Below are 20,264 nucleotides of genomic sequence, written 5' to 3'. Positions count from 1 at the left end.
TGAATAAGCTTCAACTTTAGTTAGCACAAATTCCACTAAGTTTGCCAAAGATGCTACCTAAAGTTAAAACATTTCTTCATTCCTTTATACTGCTGGTGAAACGTCAGAAGTTACATAACTACCAAACTTGCAAAAATGTTTGCATGCAAAACATGTCTGACCAGTGACTATCAGAAAGGGTAAGTGAAGACACTAGTTAGTGTCGGGGTAAAGAAGAAAAGGCAGTAGAGAAAGGTCCCCAGGAATGTAACCTTGTGCAATTTTCTGGTTGTGAAAAATTTAAACTCACTATTTTTGTTTTTGCATAACCAAAAGTTTATTTCCACCATGAAAACACTCACAGTGCAAACAGTTTTGCACAGCTGTCCTCTCTTAACAATAAATGAATATCTGCATAATTACTCTTATAACATAGCATTGTTTGATAATGAGAACTGAAACCTTCTGCCTCCAGTTCATGATTCAAATTTAGCTTAGTATTGTAATGATCAAAAATTATCTGATGCTTGTTCATTGGCTTTCATTTCTAACTTCTGTTAATTTTTTAAAAGCTTTTTCGGGGTTCTAGACACCAGACAGGGTTTTTAAACTGTAACAGGGCCTAAGCGAGGCAGCTCTCTCTAAGGAAGCTCTCGCCAGATATTGCACAATAGGGCTTCAAAATCAGTTTTAATTATGTATGTTCCTGTTTTATACAAACTGCCCTTTATATAAAGCATTTCGTAAAATAAGTCCAAAACTTCACACTTGTTAGCTCAAGCTTTAAAAGATGAGATGTTAAAAATTTTAAGCACGTAATTTATGCTGTTTCTTTAAAAATATTCTACTCTGGATACCAGTTAATTGTTTTCACTTCAGTTTACTTGATCAGTTGGGTGCTCCATACTTTCTTAATGTTTTGTATGCAGGAATGAGCATTCCTAATTTTTCCACTGTCCCAGTATCTGCATGGGATTTAGCAGTTCAATTAACACTGCTCCAGATTAAATACCTATCTCCTCTACATCAGCTCTCTTTACAGATATTTAGCCACTCAAAATCTTTTTAGTCTGAAATGAATTTAAAATCCAAATAATGATTGACCCTGAAGCGTTACTTTTATATAAATACAATTATCAGAACAAAATAGAACCCCATAGAATCAAAATGCCATCTGATTCTCTTTATACACATGAACTGGTCTGCCACCCCAAGTATACTTGTCTATATGCCCAGACCATTTTTCTCTTGAAGAACAAAGCTCACCATTACTTATGACCTGTATAAATAGCTTAGCTTCTGATCTAGTTCCAATCTTTTTTTTTTTTCTTTGCCTGTTTGAGCACAACAAGAATTTAAAAATGCCGACACAATTACAAAGCAGGTCTAAGCTCTTATTAATTCTGTTTTTGTTTTTATCGTAACCTCTAATTTTATGTAATCAAGTTCATTGTTGCTGCCTCTGTAGAAACTACACAAAGGCACTGACCCTAGGAAATTTCATTTAATCTTCCTCAGGCACAAGTCCCATATTCTCCTCTCCAATTATTTTCATATTCACTTCCTAAATCTACTTTGGATCACCAACATTTTTCATAAAACCCTGTGCTTTGTAACTCAAACATTTTAAGTCAGCATAAATTGTTGCATCAACTTCTATGGTCATTTCCCTGAACCTTATTAAAAAAGACACAAAATAGGGTTGTTAAGTAGGATTGTTTAAGCTACTGCACTTAGCAGTTATTAGACTGGACAGGGGTACACTTTGTTTTCTGTCTGTTTTCAGTCAAATTTCCAATGCACGTTTCCCTTTTTAAGCCTTTCAGTATCAAAAGTTAACTTGGGAAGTTAGCTAGAGAGGTTCTGTCCTTCCTATTAACAATTCTGCAGTAAATTCCACTTTTACCAAGTTTTAACTTTCTGTCTTCGGATGGTAAGCCATCCCAATTCCTTTTTCTAATAAGATTTTTAGTGTTTTGTCAAATACAAGTATGAATTTAGTCAGTTTTAAAACTTTTCCCTAAATATTGTGCCAGTGACATTTTAGTGATCTGTACATCCTGCGTTCCTCCTTCTTTGTAGTAAAACACAGAGCATACCTAGTCAAGTTTCTTTCAAAGGCATTTATAAAAACATTTAAAAACAGTCATCAGTGCTTAATCCTCGTTTTAAATATCCATTGTTATAGTTTAAATTTAGTTTGCTTTTCTTTAATAGCAGGATCTCATTTTATTATCTTAATTAGTCCATTTACCTAGCTTATTCTTTCCCTCTTATTTTGTCTTTTTGTTAAAAAAATAAATATACTTGGGTACTACAAAGTGTTTGCAGTATGATAAACTAACCACAAATTTTAAAATTAACAGAAATTTTAAATAGTACTAAAAATATCTCCAAAGGGTCTCACTGCCACAAAGAAAGGAGACTGACCTGTAAAAATCGGGATGATATACCTAGCTTAGAAGTAGTCAAAATGCTAAAGCTAGCACTTGCCAAATACAAAGGCAGTGCTGTTTAATACTGATGATACAGTACACCCAAAAGGGCCACAACTTGTTAGCCTGGGGTCACTGGCAGAACCCCAGTCCACCTCCGCCAATTTGAAGGTTGTTGCTGGTACAGGCTGCATTTTTTTTTAAATGCAGTACATTCTATTTCTAAGCTTTCTCCCTGAAGCACCCTCAGGGACATTCTACCTGCCTCTTGCCTTATTCAGGCATCACAACTTTTAGAATTACCCCACTATCTCTGAATCTGCAAGCCGCCATACTGCTGATAATTGTGGTTTGTCTTAAGTGCCTATGCTTATGAGAATGTGAAGATACAAAGTATAAGAATGTTGATGGTTTGTATAGTTAAGTCAAACAGAGTAATAAAAGTTACAAGACCTAATATTTACTTACCTCTGCTGTCATTTTGGCAAACCTGTCTGGAGGTATGTTCCCACATAATACATTTTTTCTTAGATTAGGGTTCTTTGTGTCCTTGAGATTTGCTATTCTACTTCGTACCCTATTTTTGTATTTCATGTCAGTGTTTTTCAATTCTTGATATATAGGTGCTTAGGACTTAAGGAACACATCATCAACAAGTAATATGCAGAACACAATATAGTACTTCATTGCTTTGCAAATGTTTGCCCAGGTTTACACAGGCTTGGCAGGATTAGATTTTTGTCAGTAAACGTCGATTTTACCATATACACACAGACAGACGAAAAATATTTCCATCAATAATAACAGAAATGTACAGATCAGCACAGTGATAAAAAATACCGCTTGAGAATGTATTAGTTTTATTTAAAGATATTTACTTTGTATATTTTAACATGTGATGTTGACAATTTGTGTTTTAATCGTTATAAAACTAGAGTTTGAATCTCAATGTCTATGGTCATTAAATAATTGTCTTACCTTCCCCAATTTCCCACAACTGTGAAAATTTAAATAGATAAAAATACTTACAAGCAAACATCTATACTATCTACCAAAATTACAAAAAATAGAAATAAAATTCTGCTAAACCTACTCTTTATGCTGTTGATCAATACCTTTCTTAGCAACGGCTGCCAGTGCTTGTATTAAAAAGAGTTCTGTGTGTAATTTAATGTTCATAAATTGTGAGAATCGCTTCTCACACTAAAAACTTTCACACTGCTGTATTGAACAAAATGAGTATTTTCCTACTGAATAAAAATCAATGTTCATTATATGGACCAAACCATTTTTTTTTTTTAATTTAAACAACAATATAAATCCATCAGCAAATACTAATTCTAGAGCAATTAGATATACCACAAAGGATATCTTCTTCAATCTGAGATCCCAGCTCTTCCTCATCAGCACCAATAGCAATGTAGTCATCTGAACAAAAGAAAAGTTTGATTATTAACATTAAGTGGACATCAGATTTCCTTAGCAGCTCAAGTACCCATTGGGAATCCTGGAAAGCATAAGTTATGCCACAACCATAGTATGCATTTTCAGAAAATAGTGCACTATATACTTTTATGGTAGCAAAACCCTGTTAGCTCATTATTTTGCACAGTACACAAATGGTAGAAGACAAGATTGATAGAAAAGCAATGGCCTAAAATCTTATTTAATCAGGAGCTAAACTGTAGATGTAGGTATTGTACAAAGAGCTTTTGTGTTATCAGTTAAGTCTTGAAGATTCTACTCAGTTTGACAACTGCCAATCTCTGCTCTGAAAGAAAAGACTGAACTATCACTTCAACGTCTGTGATAAAATTCACTCTCAAGATAGCATGGGTACATTCAATTAGTGTTAACGACAGCAGAATCAGTAATTAAGTTGTAGAAATTTGCTTAATGGACATTAAAAATATAAGGAAAGCAGACAAACTGAAGTGCAATAAAACAGGAAATTTAAAGTGGTAAATAAAATAGGTAAAATACTTAAACTCTAAAGACAGCATGAAAAGTTTAGCCTGAAATGCCCAATCTTAGAAATCTCTGAGTAGAGATTTGAGAGAAAAAGTAAAAGAAACATTTACTTCCCAATTTGACAGAGGACAGGCTAGACAGTGCAAGCACACTATCAACATTTTCCACCTTCCTTCCCCTCACTTTCATTTGCATTTTAAAAAGATCAAAGAACACCATCAACTAGAAATTAAGTCAATTTCATAAAATAAGTTAAAAAAAATAGTTTCAGGTACCACATCTATCAAATGCCCATGTCAATTTTTGTGTTTTACAATCACATATTCCTACTTTTAAAAAAAAACATTTCTCCCTTTTTGAATGCTCAACATAAGAAAACTGAAGAGAAGAAATAACTCACTAGTCTATTAGTGTAGCAATAATTTTAGGTAAGTTTCCAAAGACAAGTGAGATTTAAATTGACATTGCATAAAATTTGCAAAGTTACCTAAGTGATTTAGGAGACTAAATTACATTTACCTAAGCATTTAAATCAGTTAGGCATCTTAACTTTCATTAACTGCCAGCTGGACTTAGACACTTCTGAAAAACATTACTCCTTGTCTAACTGCTTCTGGCTGCTTTCTGCAAGTAAGTCTGTATAAAAAGTGGATGACTTGGTATTTAGAAAAGTGAGCCCTACTATGGGAGAGACAGTGTTAACCTGAGGGCAGGACTTCGGCCTACATATAACATTGCTCTAGGGCTCAAAGAAAAGGGGACCCAGGCTCCATTTTCTGAAGGGAGAGAGAAAGTAGCAGGAAGGATCCAGGCTACCTATATGTATGTTGCTTTGAGCACACTGATCTTTTTGTACATATTCCCATTATCATCCCATTTGCTATTTTCACTCACTTACACTTTGTAGTGCCTTAGTAACAAACGTCATACAAAAACTGTCATGCTCAAAAATCCCTAAAAAAAAAAAAAAAAAAAAAATTGTTTATTGTCCTTTTCACTACACAAGCCAGTTTGAACCAAAGAGAAGGTTAATGATGAACAGATTTGGTTCCCACTGATAAGGGACTATGTACATTTCTGGAATAAGTTTTGAATTTAGTTTAAAACTGAGAGTTAAATATATATAATTTGGCTAAAGGATAGCTTTAGAAGGATGGGAGCATGAAACTGTACAGTTATTTGAAGGGTGTAAATATGAGCAGTAATAGGAGAAGCTTTTTTGTGAGGATCTCATGGAGATGTACAGATTAATGTGCACAAAATGTATAGGTTATTTCTGTATTTTCAAAATAATAAATAAAAAGGAGCAATAGGGTGAAGTTAAGGGTAAATGTAGGAACCGCAGGAAAACAAAAGCCTTGACAGAGAGATCTACTGGATTACAGAATAATCTCCCAAAGGAACTAGTGAAAATCTTATTTTTCAGTATAAAACACCAAGGTGTAAGAAAACTCCTGGCACTAAAACCAAGATGGAATAGATCAATTCATAGGTCTTGTCCACCTCCAAATTTTATAACTCTCAAAAGACATAGACGCTAACACCCCTAAAACTGGACGAGAAGAGAATACAGCAGTCATGGATTGGATACTTAAAGAATTTGACATATTTAAAATTATCAAAACACCAGTGCCAGATGTACTGTAACAAAATTAAGTTGCAACTGAAATGGAAACGGAGCTTCTGGCTACCAGAATTTGAAAGGTCACAGGACCCTGGGGGACACTGTGGTACACCCGCCCCCGCCCTGCACACCCCCCCCCCCCAAAAAAAAACCCACTGAAACAATACCTTTCATGGAAACAGATTAAATTGATGATACAAGGAGGTAATGGCTAGCAAGTATCATGAAGAGGATTCTCTGCTGTTGGAAAGTAGTAGTCAGATGGGCTGGAGCAGGAAATGCACCTCAGCATGTTTCCAGGTTGCCAGGGTTATGCTAATCTGGATGAACCTATACCTGACTAGCCGGCCTGGTTGTACAGAATTCAGACTGGTCTGACAATCAGTGCTAGGATACATGGGAAGAAGAAACAGAACAAAATCCAATACTGTAAATAAGTTCTACAAAGCTCACCTCCTGTTTTGAGAGCAGCAGCCAGCATTTCTCTACATTTCACTCGTACAGAATCTGAAGTACTTGGAGCCCGAGGAAAAGAAGGGATGAAGGAATCTGACGAAGCATTAGCCTCCTCTTTCCTGATGCTGGAGTTGCTACTGGAACTGCTAACGTAGGTAAAAACAGAAAAGTGGTATGAAATGTCTTTTCTCCAACGTGTTTCACCCTAGATCAAAACAAACTTTTTGTTTGATCTTTATATCTCATTAACAAGATTCCCATAACAGAACAAAGATAACATTTATGCAATTATTTAGAGCTATAGACATTGTTAAACTTCAGTAAAAAGGATCTTTGAAATACTTGCTTCTATGTGATATGGGGTACAACAAGACTTTTACTAAGAGGGTGCCCAGGTCAAATGATCCTCTGGGCTCCCTTGTGCTGTAGTAGCCACTCCAGCCCCCACTTACGCCTCCAGCCCCCAAACATATGCAGTTTACAAGGAATGACATGTAGGGGCAGAAATACAGATCAGTCCCCCACAGTATTTGCATTGTAAGGGCACTAGCCCCCACCAGGATGTTTTCCCCTGCCCCGAAGTGATGGCCTCTCAGCATGTCCAAGTCCAGCATAGCACAGGGAGTGGGCCCAGTCTATAGGGTATGGGGTCTCCCCCAGGGTCCCAAGCCCAGCTACAGCCCAACTTGGGGGGCCAAGGGAGACCCTCGGTGAGGCGGTATGTCAATGCAATGGTGCCCCTCCTGGCCAAGCAGGGTGTGGTCACTGGCTCACTCAGCTCAGCGTGGCTGTCAGTCTATTCCTGGTACTCCAGAATCTGGAAAATCCTCTCGGATTTCAGGTCCGTCAAGTGATTGGTAGGGAAATCCTGGCCCACTCACTCAACTGGGTTCCAGCTCATGGCCCTCAAGATAGACAAGCAGGATCAGGGTTCGCCAATTTTGACAGTGCCCTGAGCTGCTTCCTACCTTCCCCTGGGACTCTGCAGGCTCTTCAGTCTGTTGGTCCATTCATCCCTTTTTGAGGTGTTGTCCCTGGGCGGCTCTTTAGCACTTTACTGACAGAAGTTCCTTTCTACGGCCTGTTCACTCTCCTGGTAGTTGCCATGCCCCTCTGCTTCCCAGCCTTTTTATCCTCCCAGCTGCTGTGAGGATACCAATCAGCAGTGGCCAGCAATGCCTGTATTACCCCTTTTGTTGCCGGGCCAAGGTGGGGTACATACACCCCACGACACCCTGCTCCACACTGACAGCCAAGAGTCTGCTGAATCTGTTAGTACATTCTGGTTTTGTGGGAGGTAGACTGCCAACAGGGTAATCCGATGGCTGACACCATCAGTTCCACAAGCTGACTGCTTCTGCACACAAGGGGAAGGATCTCGCTCCTGCCTGTCTATTGATGCAAAAGACAGTTGTGATGTTGTCCAACATTACGAGGGCATAGTGACTTTGAATGAACAGGAGAAAGACTTTGCAAGCCCTTCAAACTGCTTACAGCTCTAGAAAATTAACGTGCATCCTGAATTCTTGTTATATCCAGGTGCCTTGTACTGTATGGTTGTCACATGGGCTCCTCAACCCAACAGGGATGTGTCAGTAACAATCGTCCTGTCAAGTGCAGAGGCAAGGAAGGGAATGCTCATGCATACCTGGGAGGGATTCTTCCACAATAATAGTGGTATTATCACTTTGGTGGGAACAGTCACTATGATGCTCAAGGACTGTAAATATGGAGAGTACACTGTTTGAAGCCATGCTTATAGGCAACAAAGGTGGAGCCTTGCAAATGACATGACATAAGTACATGAGGCCACATGGCCTAGGAGAGAGACAGAGATCTTGACAGGCACTTGGGGGTTGCTTATGACCTGGTCTACGATATTGTTCATAGCTTGAAACCTGTCCCTTCGCAGGGAAGCCCTTGCCATGATTGAATTTAACAACGCCCCCAATGAAGTCTAAAGTCTGCATAGGGCCAAGGATGGATTTTTCAGCATTTATACTGATACCCAAAGAGGAGAGAAGTTGCAGCATTGTCAAAGTCGACACATGGTCCTTTTAGTGTAACCTGGTGACAAGGAGCCAATTGTTGACACAGGGGAAGACTGTGAAACCACAACATCTGATATAAACCGCTACTGTGGAGCACACCTTGGTAAAGGCACTGGAGATAGTAGGAGCAATGTCAAAAGTGAATATTCTGTATTGAAAATGGTCAGAGCCCAGGAATCTGAGAAAGCGTCTGTGAGCGGGGTGGATGCCCAGGTGAAAGCAGGTGTCCATGTTGAGAGCTGTAAACCACATACCCTTTTTCAGGGATGGAATTATAGATACCAACATGGCCATGTGAAACTTGAGTTCGCGAATAAAAAAGTTCAGATGGCAGAGGTCGATAATGGATCTCTAACAGCTCTTCTTTTTAGGTACTAGGAAGTATGTCAAGTAAAAACTTCTCCCTTGGTACTGAAGAGGAACCTGTGTTGTCGCACCTCACTGTAAGAGGGATTTCACTTCTTGTTTGAAAATGTTCTCATGAGAGTGGCCCCTGAAAGGGTGCTGGGGAAGCAAGTAGGGATGCAAACTCTGTTGAATAGCTAGAATGGATGACGTTCTGCACCCATTTGTCCATTGTTTTTGCACTCCAGGTGTTGAAAAACAGTGCTAGATGATCCTCAAAGGATGCATGGGAGTCTGGAGGCATTAGACTTAAGATATGTCTACAGTGCAATGAAAAACCCACATCTGGTCTGTGCCAGCTGACTCAGGCTCACAGAGCTCAGACTGCAGAGCTGTTTCATTGCACTGTAGACTTCTAGGCTTGAAGTCTACACTGCAATGAAACAACCCTGCAGCCCAGGCCGGCTGACATGGGCCAGCCGCGAGAATCCAGGTGCTATGTAGACATACCCTTAGTGGTTTGCAGCTCTCAAGTTCCTGTCAAAAACAATATTTAGCTGAGGGCTGAGACTGGGATGAGAAACCTGCGGAGGAAGGTGTGGGGAAGCAGGCCTTTTGAACCCTCTGCCTCTTATGGAGTGGCTCATAAGGTCTTTGGTGGAAGAACTGTTGAATCATCAGTCTAGGTTTCTAGGACTACCAGTGAAATTTTCTATTTGGGGCAGGTGCATATATATTCTCAGGGAGTGGAGGGTGGCCCTGGAGTTCTTCAAAGTGTGTAAGGACTCATCCATCCTCTGATTATATAGATAGTCTCCTTGAAAGCTTGGTCCTCTATGGTGTTCTGGCCCTCCCTGGGAAACCCTAAAGCACGGAGCCACGACTCCCTGTGCATTACCATGGTAGTAGTCATCGCCCTGGAAGATACATCAGTGACATCTACTGCTGAGTGGAGAGCAGTCCTGGCAACCATTTTGTGTTCTGCCACGAGAGCCTGGAAACAAGCTCTGTCCTCCTGTGGGAGTCTGTGAAATTCTGTGAATTTTGAACAGTTCACAAAGTTGTACTTAGCCACTAGTACTTGGCTATCCTGAACTGGAGTCTAGAAGAAGAAAAGACCTTCCTTTCAGAAAGTTGAGACACTTGCCCTCCTTATCAGTTGGGATAAATCGGGGCATATTATTGCCTAAATCTCTTTGTGGTGGCCTGGACCACTAAAGACTTGGGAGCAGGGTGAGAGAACAGAAATCCCACCTCTCTGACTGAGGGGTGGGATTTCTCTGTTTCTGTCCTCTGGAGGTAGGGGTGCAGGTAGCTGGGGTATGCTCTACCTGGCTTCAGGATGGTTTTCTTAACAGGGAACACTTTTTGATGGAGCCAGAGGACCGAAGAACGTCCAGAAGCTTGTGTTGAGGATCCTGAACCTCCTCAAAATAAATCTGCAGCTGCCCTGTAATTCTGTGGGGTTCCCCCCCCCCGATAACTATAAGCAATTCCAGGAACAGACACACTGGAGTCACTGCCTCATCTGGACAAGGTGACAGCAATCTTGTTGGTTCTGGTGGAACTGCCAGATTCAGTGCGCACTCCTCCTCAGTTGGATCCTCAGAAGGATGGGTTGAATGAGGATTGCAAAGGTCCCCATGGCATGGTGTACCAAAGGCTCCGAGAAAGGTGATGAGGTGGAAGTTGGTGCCAAGTTGGTCAAGGTCCTCTGACCAGGAAGGTGTGTTGTGGAAGAGGGAATAACAGTTCATTGGACAGCTCAGACTCTCCCGATGGGAAGAAAGCCATTTCTGGTTTCAACAGCAGTACCAACCATGGCACTCGAAGTCAAAGCCCAAAGATGGAATGGGAGACACTCCTCCCAAAGGCCAGCTCCCCTGGCCGAGTTATATATTCTCTCAAGGAAGGACTTAATGGAGTGGGTCACTGAGTCTGGAAAGCAAAGATATCCACAGGAGGAGCATAGATCTCAACTCTTTCCCAAACCAACAAAGCCGCAGTAAAGAGTCTATGCCACAGCAGTTTAAGGCAAAGACAATACCAAAGGTAATCAATGCTCTCAGTGATCAGTTTTCATCGGTGCCGGTGCACCACAGGGTTGTGTTTGGGACTACCAGAGGCCCCAGTGCCGCCGGATCACAATCTGGTGCTGATGGAGCCCTAGATTTGTCACATGCCTCTGATTAAGATATTCTATGTTCTCTTGAGTTGAAGCTTATAGACTTGCCTGGTTTAGGAAGGGCTGAATCAGATGTCTTCAAAGTGGATTTGGAGGAAGACAACCTCATGTTTACGAGAATGCTCCTTGCTCTCCTGACAAGGCCCATTGACGGATTTTGGGGGGAGGAGGGGAGAGAGAGAGGAAAGAAGACTCCCTCACTCTTGAATTGGACCTTGTGGCAGGAGACGCACTCCTTGCTGAGTAAGGCTGATCTATGGGGCGTAGGTTCCCCGGGCCTGGGTCCAATTGCAGTCTTCCATTAGGTGCTTCCTAAAGAGAAGTTCCCACCCTTCCCGGGTATGGCAGGGGAAGAAAGGGCAGGTATTGCACCTTGCTACAATGTGGGCTTTCCCTGAGATAGTATAAGCAGCATAGGTGGTTATCACTGACCAAGAAGGAATACAGGCAGGAACCACAAAATTTGAAGCCCGGAGTCCAGGGCATAGTCCAATACCCAAACAGGGTGTGCACTTCTATGATAAAGAGATTGCACTATAGTACTTGTATGACATGAATTGAAAAATACTATTTCTTTTTATCATTTTTACAATGCAAATATTTGTAATAAAAAATAAATATAAAGTGAGCACTGTACACTTTGTATTGTGTTGTAATTGAAATCAATATATTTGAAAATGTAGAAAACATCCAAAAATATTTAAATAAATGGTATTCTATTATTGTTGAACAGTGCGATTAATCGCACGATTCATTGTGCGATTAATTTTTTTAATCACTTGTCAGCCCTAGTTTCTACCTAAAATGAAAGATACTGATTAAAATAGGCTGGTTATTGTTAAGACTCCTAGTATTGTAGAGTAAGAATGTTAAATAGATGACTTCAGCAGGCAGGATGGATATTTTGACTACCTGACCCATATTGTAGCTAGTCACCTGCCATTTTTTCATATTATTAACAGCAGGATTGACTTACCTTCATCCCCACCACAAAAGACCTGGATGACTATTTTGTTCTATAATGATTGTCCAACCTTGATGACAGTGCAGGCATCACCACTTTTTAGACATTGATTGTGTGTTTGATACAAGAACGTGGCAGCCCTCTAGTCCCAGATATACTTGTACAAAAATTAAATATTTAGGGAAGCACCTATGAAAAAACTGATTCTTCACATTAATAATTCATCTGTTTTCCTAGTTCATTTTATATTACACACACACACACACACACACACAGGTTCAAATACCTTTCTTCTCTTGCTTCAGGACTGTTTTGTGAAGATGATGCAGGTTCCTTTTTCTTGTCTTCAGAGTCTTTATCAGTTGATGGTCCATCTGGAAATGTACAAACCATGAAATAAGCATTGCCTCTTATAGGACAGAAATGGCAGCTAAGTATAAGTTAAATGCAATGTAGTTCATTTCCATAAGGGTTGAGTACCCACAATTCGCATGGGAATTTGAGAGTGCTCAATACCTGTGAAAATCAAGCCACTTATTGAGGCATCCAAGTTTGAAAACTCTGCCCTGATGATTAAGATGAAACTACCACATATTCAGTGCTTATTTAAAAAGCACCATATAGTTCTATAGTTAAGTCCACACAGACAAGACCAAACAAAAAACTAGGGGATCAAAGGTTTAAGAGACTATCAAATAAAAAAATGAATTACTTAGTTAAAACTCATCACCCTGAATGAAGACAACAGAAAAGAAAACATAAAATTATCCAAATACAATAGATGCTGCATTAAAATGGAAGTGGTATTTTAAAAGTCCTGAAGATTAAAATAAAAGAAAACCCACAATATATATTTATGTATTAAGAAAACTAAAACCGTAAGAAGAATGACTAGTTCAACAAGTACACCGTTAAGACACAAAAACATTTGCATTTCTCATATAGAAGGAAAACTGACCCCTCCCCTTTTTTATGTATGAACAGATAAGTAATCACCATAGAAACTAAAGAACACTTATCTGATGTATAATACAGGAAATATTCTATATATGCAGACAACCTCACCCATTCTTACATTCTCTATCGTCAACTGCATGAATATTTTCACCAGGAATTTTAGAGTTGTATTAGCACTTTGTCATCTTTTTCCACCAACTGGCCTACAATTTCACTTGATGAATCTCATGTTATACTGATATGGAACAAACTGCCTAGGGAAGTTGTGGAAGCTCCTTCACTGCAGGTTTTCAAGAAGAGGTTGGATAGCCATCTGTCTTGGATGGTTTAGACACAACAAATCCTGCTCCTTGGCCGGGGACTAGACTAGACAACCCTTACAGTTCCTTCTAATGCTATAGTTCTAGAATATCACAGGCTGCTGATTCACACATAATTCTCTGATACATCAGCAGCAGACTGGGAAACTTTCTTAACAGTCACTTTACATAAGGAAGGTGGGTGGAGGTGAGAGTGGTGGCTGACAATTTTAAAAATGCCCTCCATATTTTAATATTCCTGCAAGCACTAACAAAATAATCTTGAAACAGAGAATATACAGGTAATTCCACTTGTCAGCAATTTACATCCAAGGAGGAAAGATACTGTAGTGGCACTTTGAGAAACAACACTATGAGAGAAGAGTTTCACAGAGAAGCAGGAGTAGAGCAAGAAACTCCAGATTATTAAGTATGAGAGTCAGGAAAGTCTGTCTGGTATGGTTTATAAGATTTCCTTATAAAAAGACAAACCAGGAGAGATGTTTTGACACAAGAGTAAAAGGACTGGTTTTCATCGTACATATTACCTCCCTTTTTTTGTGGTGCAGATATCAGTAGCTACATTGGGTATGTCTACACAGCAAAAAAAACATCTGCAGTGTGGGAAGGTCCCACAGCTCAGACTCCAGTCTGAGGCCAGAAATCTACACAGCAATGAAACAACCCCGCCACCACAGCCCCATGAGCCTGAATTGGCTGGCATGGGCCAGCTGCAGGTTTTTCTTTGCTGTGTAGACATACCCATTGTCTCCAGGAATATAAAGTATGTTTCCTCATTGGAAATCCAGGCCGTATTATTGAATGATTCTTTTTCTAATTAGACGTTTTAATTTACATAGGGTAGTTTTCAGATATACTTGAATGAACTTATACAGGAAAATGATAGACGACAAAAACACCCTATCACCTGTCGGTAAATGTTTTTCACAAAATGAACACTCTGTATCTGACCTCTCAGCCCTCTTCCTCAAAGGAAACCTGCACAACCCTTTTAAAAGACGAGCCTGGGAGCTTAAATTCATAACTTTGCTAGACGCTAAAAATCATGGACTGAATTTATGACTTATTACAACAATCTCTAATCCACTAACAACCACAACCCCTCAGCGATTTCCCCCTTCTTCCTTTCCTCCCTATGAGTGGAGAGGTGTTAGCCGGCCACTTCAACTTGAATGGTCACTTGAAATGTTTGTTTAGCATAAGTAGTTAACAATCTGTTCAAACATTAGCTTGTGACACTCTGATTAAGTTTCCCAGACCTAACCAACTCTCTGTAAGCTCAAAAGGTTGTGTCTCTCACCCACAGAAATTGGTGCAAGAAAAGATATTACCTCACCCACCTTGTCTATTTGTTACATAATTATTCACTTGAGCAATAGTCACAACAGGCCCTTCCCTCCAAAGGTCAAACTTTCTATGGGAATTCAGAAGCTTTTCAGAAGTATCCTAACCTGACATTTGCAGGTTAGGATACTTCATAGTATTTCCTATATGCTCCAACTTAATTGATATTACTTTATATCAAGTAAGTGTCGCTACTTGCAAAGATTTTTCTCCTCTCATCACATGGCTGAAAGATTTTTTTATGACCTCCAGTAATACAGTTTGCATGTTCATCTGAACTGTATCCCCTTGGCCTGTGTAGCTTCTAAGGTCTTCCAAGCATTATCTGCACTTTGTAAAAAGTGATCTTGTCCTATAGCTCTCACCAAGTCTCCTTTCAGAAGATGCTCGGAAGCCACCACTTGAGAGCCTACTAGCTCAGCTTCAAAAATATTGTAACCAGTCTTTGTTTTCTCACTTCATGTGGTTCTCATCAAGAGAAATTTTGATTATTCTCTGAGGTTCAAAACCTCACCTGATTTCTTTTAGGTTCTCTCTTCATTCTTAAAAGTTCAACAAAATGTTTAATTTACAAAGTATACACAACCTGGCAAGTAAAAAGATGTCAAGTTCAAAAATTCAGTTATAAACAACTCACAAAAGGCTTCAGAGCTCAGATCAGTTAACAGCTGTCCGCCTCTGTTGCCATCTTTGATCCATACCCTGTTTTACAAGCACTACAAACAGCATAATTGAAATGATTTGTACAGCAGCCAGACATACAGTATTCCAAATTCTTCTGTGAAAGTCAAAACCAATGACAAAACAAAATAAAGCCCCTAACTTTTCCACCCTCTTGGCCCAGTTGCACAACTCTACAGTGCACTACAACGTAATTCATTTTAAATTCCAATAATGTGTTGGAGTTTATAGCAGTGAACCAACATTCACCCTGGTATGCATGAGAAACAGATTTAAACGGTGACCAAGGAAATCGGTGATTGAGTCAGTTCTGTGCATGATCAATGCTATGTTTTCATGTATGGCAGTGATTTTAATAGACCCGACAGGATACACAGATGCAATTACACACATTTCTCCTGAAATAATAATAATTGGGGTTCTGGATACAGTGTCATCACATCTCTCTGTCTCAGAAAAAAGATTCAGTTTTAATTACCACCAACACAAACTCTTGCTACCAGTTTTCCAATTCTTCAAAACTTTAGTGCCACTTGATATCAGTACAGTTACATGCCAGAATTCTAGCCAACCAGCATTTTTAATGGGAGGAAGAATGATCTTTTATTGAACTTACAGTAGAACCTCAGAGTTATGAACACCTTGGGAATGGAAGTTGTTCGTAACTCTGAACAAAACGTTATGGTTGTTCTTTCAAAAGTTTACAACTGAACATTGACTTAATACAGCTTTGAAACTTTACTATGCAGAAGAAAAATGCTGCTTTTAACCATCTTAATTTAAATGAAACAAGCACAGAAACAGTTTCCTTACCTTATCAAATTTTTTTTTTTTTTTTTTTTTAAACTTTTCCCTTTTTTTAGTAGTTTACATTTAACACAGTACTGGTACTGCATTTGCTTTTTTTTTTTGGTCTCTGCTGCTGCCTGATTGCATACTTCCAGTTCCAAATGAGGGGCGTGGTTGACTGGTCAGTTCGTAACTCTGGTATTCGTAACTCTGAGATTCTACTGTATTCAAAGTGCACATAGAAATAGGTTAATTCTTCCTCTAAAGAGAAACACTTTCATATGTCTCAATATATTCTAATGTTTAAAAATCAGTCACCGTCAAGGTAAGGATTGGTAAAGACAAGCAGAACAAATACACTGAATCCAAAGGAACATTTGTTATGTTTTGGAAATTATTTCTGCTTTGATTTAATCAAGAAGCTCTTTGCCAAACTTTAAAGCCTGGCATGTCGTTACTCTGAAATCTACACTACTCAGTCTTTTTGTGGGTCTTTGACTGCTTCTCAAATAAGTGATTTTGATCCAGTGTCAGATTTAGGCAAAAGTAGCTAGTCTCACAGCTACAAAGTAAATGCCAAAAGTTGCAATGTTTGGTAATTGCAGCCTCTCCATAGTAAGCAATGTTCCAGTCAGTTGAGCTCTTTTTATCCTTATTGCTACTATTTTTGAATCTTTTCTTCAATTTATGAGGATTTGTAATCTTCCATTTATGTCTTTTGTCACACCAAGAAATGACAATATAGATGTCCTCTGAACTATTTATCTATCTTAGAGGTCCTCTTAAGTATATGGGACAAAAATGTAAGGTATACATTCAGACAAGGCCAGGGGAATGAGAAGTTTGGTGGACAAAATTTGAAATTCAGATACATTTTATCATCACTTACTGCATTGAAATTTGAAATCTCATCCTATTTACTGTTAAAATCTTTCCTTCACTGTCAGAATTGCAATGTATTAGTTTATTTTTAAAGCTATATTCATCAGACCATGAACTGGTGATTAATCAGCATTTTTAATATCTATCCAAGATCTTCCCCCAATTTCTAAAGTATGTCCAAGACCTTTCCATTTCTTCAAAAACCTCACTAACAAGAGAGATCTGCTACACCTACTTGCTAGTGGATATTTGACTATATACTTCTGGAGTAGTCATTTTGATCTCTAGTAATTAAAAATCTCAACGTAATTTAAAATTCAGGAGACATATGGACAACTCTTGCTTATCCATGGTTTGTTTTTAAAAATAGTTCTCCAGCTTTATGATCCTGAGGAAAATCCCAGTGAAAGCCATCTGCAGTTCTTTCAGAATATTTTCAAATTAATTATTTGTATTAGATGGGGGAAAAAATCTTCACAATAATTGGAAAATGTTTCTCTCCTCAAAAAAGTTTGGCTTTCCAGGATATTTTGAGATTGTTGAAAAAGGAGAAACATGTCACTGGAAAAAGTAGATTAAAGTTAAGATGGTTGAAATTAAAAAAATATTAGCACATTCTGTAGGTTTGCACTGAAAATGATAAAGAAAATATCATTTGTTGCCTTAGTGATTGGGATAATTTACTGATAATTTATAACAAGTTTTGGAAAGAAGGGTATATTTTTAATTTATTTACATCAGAACAGCAGGAATTTACATTTTGAATAAGAAAAAAACATTTTGTAATGTTCTCTTAGCATTTATCAGCATTTTGCTCAGTTGTTTTTATATGGAATCAAATTCCAGTTTTACATAACAGGTAGACAAAGTACATGGAAGACTTCACTAAGTTTCATATTGACATAAAGGCATACAAAAATGTATGCATTTGAGTTTATTAGGTTACATTTACCAGAGACATCAGATCAAATTATTGGTAAAGTACATCTCTTGGTAATAACAAAACAGGACATGATTTTAGAAGCTTGTTCACCAGTACACTTGCTGCACTTCTGCCTTCAGAAAATGCCTGCTCAACCAGGTATTAGAGTCCTATATATTGTTTCATGCTTTAATTCAGCATTTACAAGCCTTTACTTTAGAAACACCCCCATTAAGAACACTCCCATAATTTGTCATTTTTTATTGAAACACTTTTCTAAAATGGATGCCAAACCATTCCTGCAAGCATTTAGAAAAGAGTGAAAGTGATGAAATTAGATTGCCTTGAAATGTATAGCTAGCTAACTTGGATGACAGCTGGCATAGCACACTTGTCTAAAACTGAAAAGACTTCTATTAATCCAGCAGCTCTTGTAATTTCTGTAAAACAAAAGCAGACCTCACATTTTAAAGATTAAGCTACCAGAAGAAACTCCCTACATTTAAGTTTATGTGAATGTGAGATGAAGCCACATATGAGTAATCAGCAATGTTCCAAATAAACACTGTTCATGAGTTTCAGAATCAGGTGTTTAAAACTGCACTAAGATTACAGTGATGTGATTTGTCCTGGCATAAAAAATGCTGCAAGAATAATTTCCTCAGATGTGTTAATAATTAGTACATAATATTTAAAGAAATACTATTTAAGTTCCATCCACTTTATTCATGTGCCTTTAATGAATACTGAGGTTTCAGAGAGTGAGCAAGAGGCACACAGAACTAGTTAGACTTTAGTTTTCTTACTATAAGACTGGAGCTACGTACTAGTCATAATACTAATAGCATTAAATCAACTTTTGAATTTTGTATTTTCTTTTCCTATAGTTTATGATCCACTGACAATTAAGATTAAAACCCTTTAACACCTTGATGTAAAGGTAGTGTAAAGACTTTGGAGGCAGAGAATAGTTGATCCAGACAAACAAAAGGTCAGTAGGTTTGAATGCTGCAATAAGTCCACTTGGGAATTAAGTTCAGTAGCAAGCAGTGAGACTGTCCAATAGATATTAGTCATGTCACAGAGACATGCTTCACGCTGCTCTGTTCTTAGCAACTCATTATCCCAATGAAGCTACAATGACTATGGCCCTTAAGGGGACCCATGAGTAATGCATTGATAGAGGGCACAGGGAAAATTAAAATGGTACAGATGATGCAGAAAAAGCTTCAATATTGAATGGGAGAACTGGTGAGCCAAGAATAAAAATGGTGGCAGTAGTTTATAATGCCCACAATACAAATAATTAAATGCCTGAGGGAGAAGGAAGATTGTTAAAAAGCTTTTTGCAGTCATACCTAATAGCTTCTTCCAAGACTTGATGAGAGATTTTGCTAAAGATGTAACCTCTTCATCTGTGCTTTGCTTGCGTATTGCATTCACTGACATTCCAATTCTTGTGGACTGCAACAGAAAAAGATATACATTACAATTTGTGAAAGACATTTAACAGATACAAAAAGCTAAGCTGCATTTTGACAATGCAAGGTAAACATCCAGTCAGTTGTATCCTTATGAAGTTGACTAAAATTACTTTATGAAGTTGCAAATCCTTACTGAATTGATTTTCACAAGACATCCTGCACATTTATACCGATAAGATAAAACACATTTTATTGATAGGAGCATGCAATCAAAAAAAAGCTTCACTTGGAACAAAATACATGTTTTTTGGTTTAAGTGGGGGTCATTCAATATATTAGATAGAGGTCCATTCTACAAAAGGAAAAAAGAAATTGCATCACTTGATGTTATCCTATAGCATGACTTTAAAAAAAAAAAAAAAAAAAAACAGCCATGTTGCCTGATAGATTTAAAGCTCCTTTGAGGCAATGTTCATGTATTAGAAGTCCACTCTCTCAGCACAGGATCCTATAATATTTCAGTCCCCCTTATTATTCAGAAGACTGGTAAAGGCAGAGTACGAGAGATGGGACAACATGCATAGATATATCTATGAACATAAAGAAATCCACCTTTTCTATGAGGCTGCCTGATGACTGCTGTTCTCATTTTAGTGAGCCAAGAAACTTCTCAGGAACAAGTAATTTAAGAAACGTACATTTAAAATGTCAATAATGTCCCCAAGGTTCAATATTTATACTTGTTAGCAATCAACGGCATATTGTAGCTGCCAACAGATAATTCTCACTGTTTTCCATTTTGACTGGAAAACTGTTTTTAAAAGGCCATGTTTATTGTCTGTTTCCTAGCCCTTAAAGACAGCTTAAGAACTACTGCTCAAATTTCCCAGAACAATTTATCTTCAGACAGACTACTGAGTATTTCAGCCTCAAAA

General features: G+C 38.4%; 1 protein-coding gene across 3 annotated transcripts in view; it reads right to left on the bottom strand.

Moving 5' to 3' along the window:
- LOC135874958 (transcription elongation factor A protein 1) overlaps positions 1–20,264 on the bottom strand; it is a 101,587-nt gene that overhangs the window by 8,376 nt on the left and 72,947 nt on the right. For all 3 annotated transcript variants that reach the window (XM_065399917.1, XM_065399915.1, XM_065399912.1), the window contains 5 exons: positions 19,264–19,369; positions 12,297–12,384; positions 6,463–6,611; positions 3,774–3,842; positions 2,883–3,025 (listed from right to left, as the gene is read on the bottom strand). In XM_065399917.1, the coding sequence (XP_065255989.1) occupies positions 2,883–3,025; positions 3,774–3,842; positions 6,463–6,611; positions 12,297–12,384; positions 19,264–19,369 (555 nt within the window). The remainder of the gene's footprint in view (positions 1–2,882; positions 3,026–3,773; positions 3,843–6,462; positions 6,612–12,296; positions 12,385–19,263; positions 19,370–20,264) is intronic.

This window comes from Emys orbicularis, chromosome 2, assembly GCF_028017835.1.
Source record: "Emys orbicularis isolate rEmyOrb1 chromosome 2, rEmyOrb1.hap1, whole genome shotgun sequence".
Taxonomy (NCBI): Eukaryota; Metazoa; Chordata; order Testudines; family Emydidae; genus Emys; species Emys orbicularis.
The sequence above is the reverse complement of the archived record's forward strand: the minus strand, read 5'-3'. Positions and strand labels throughout refer to the sequence as shown.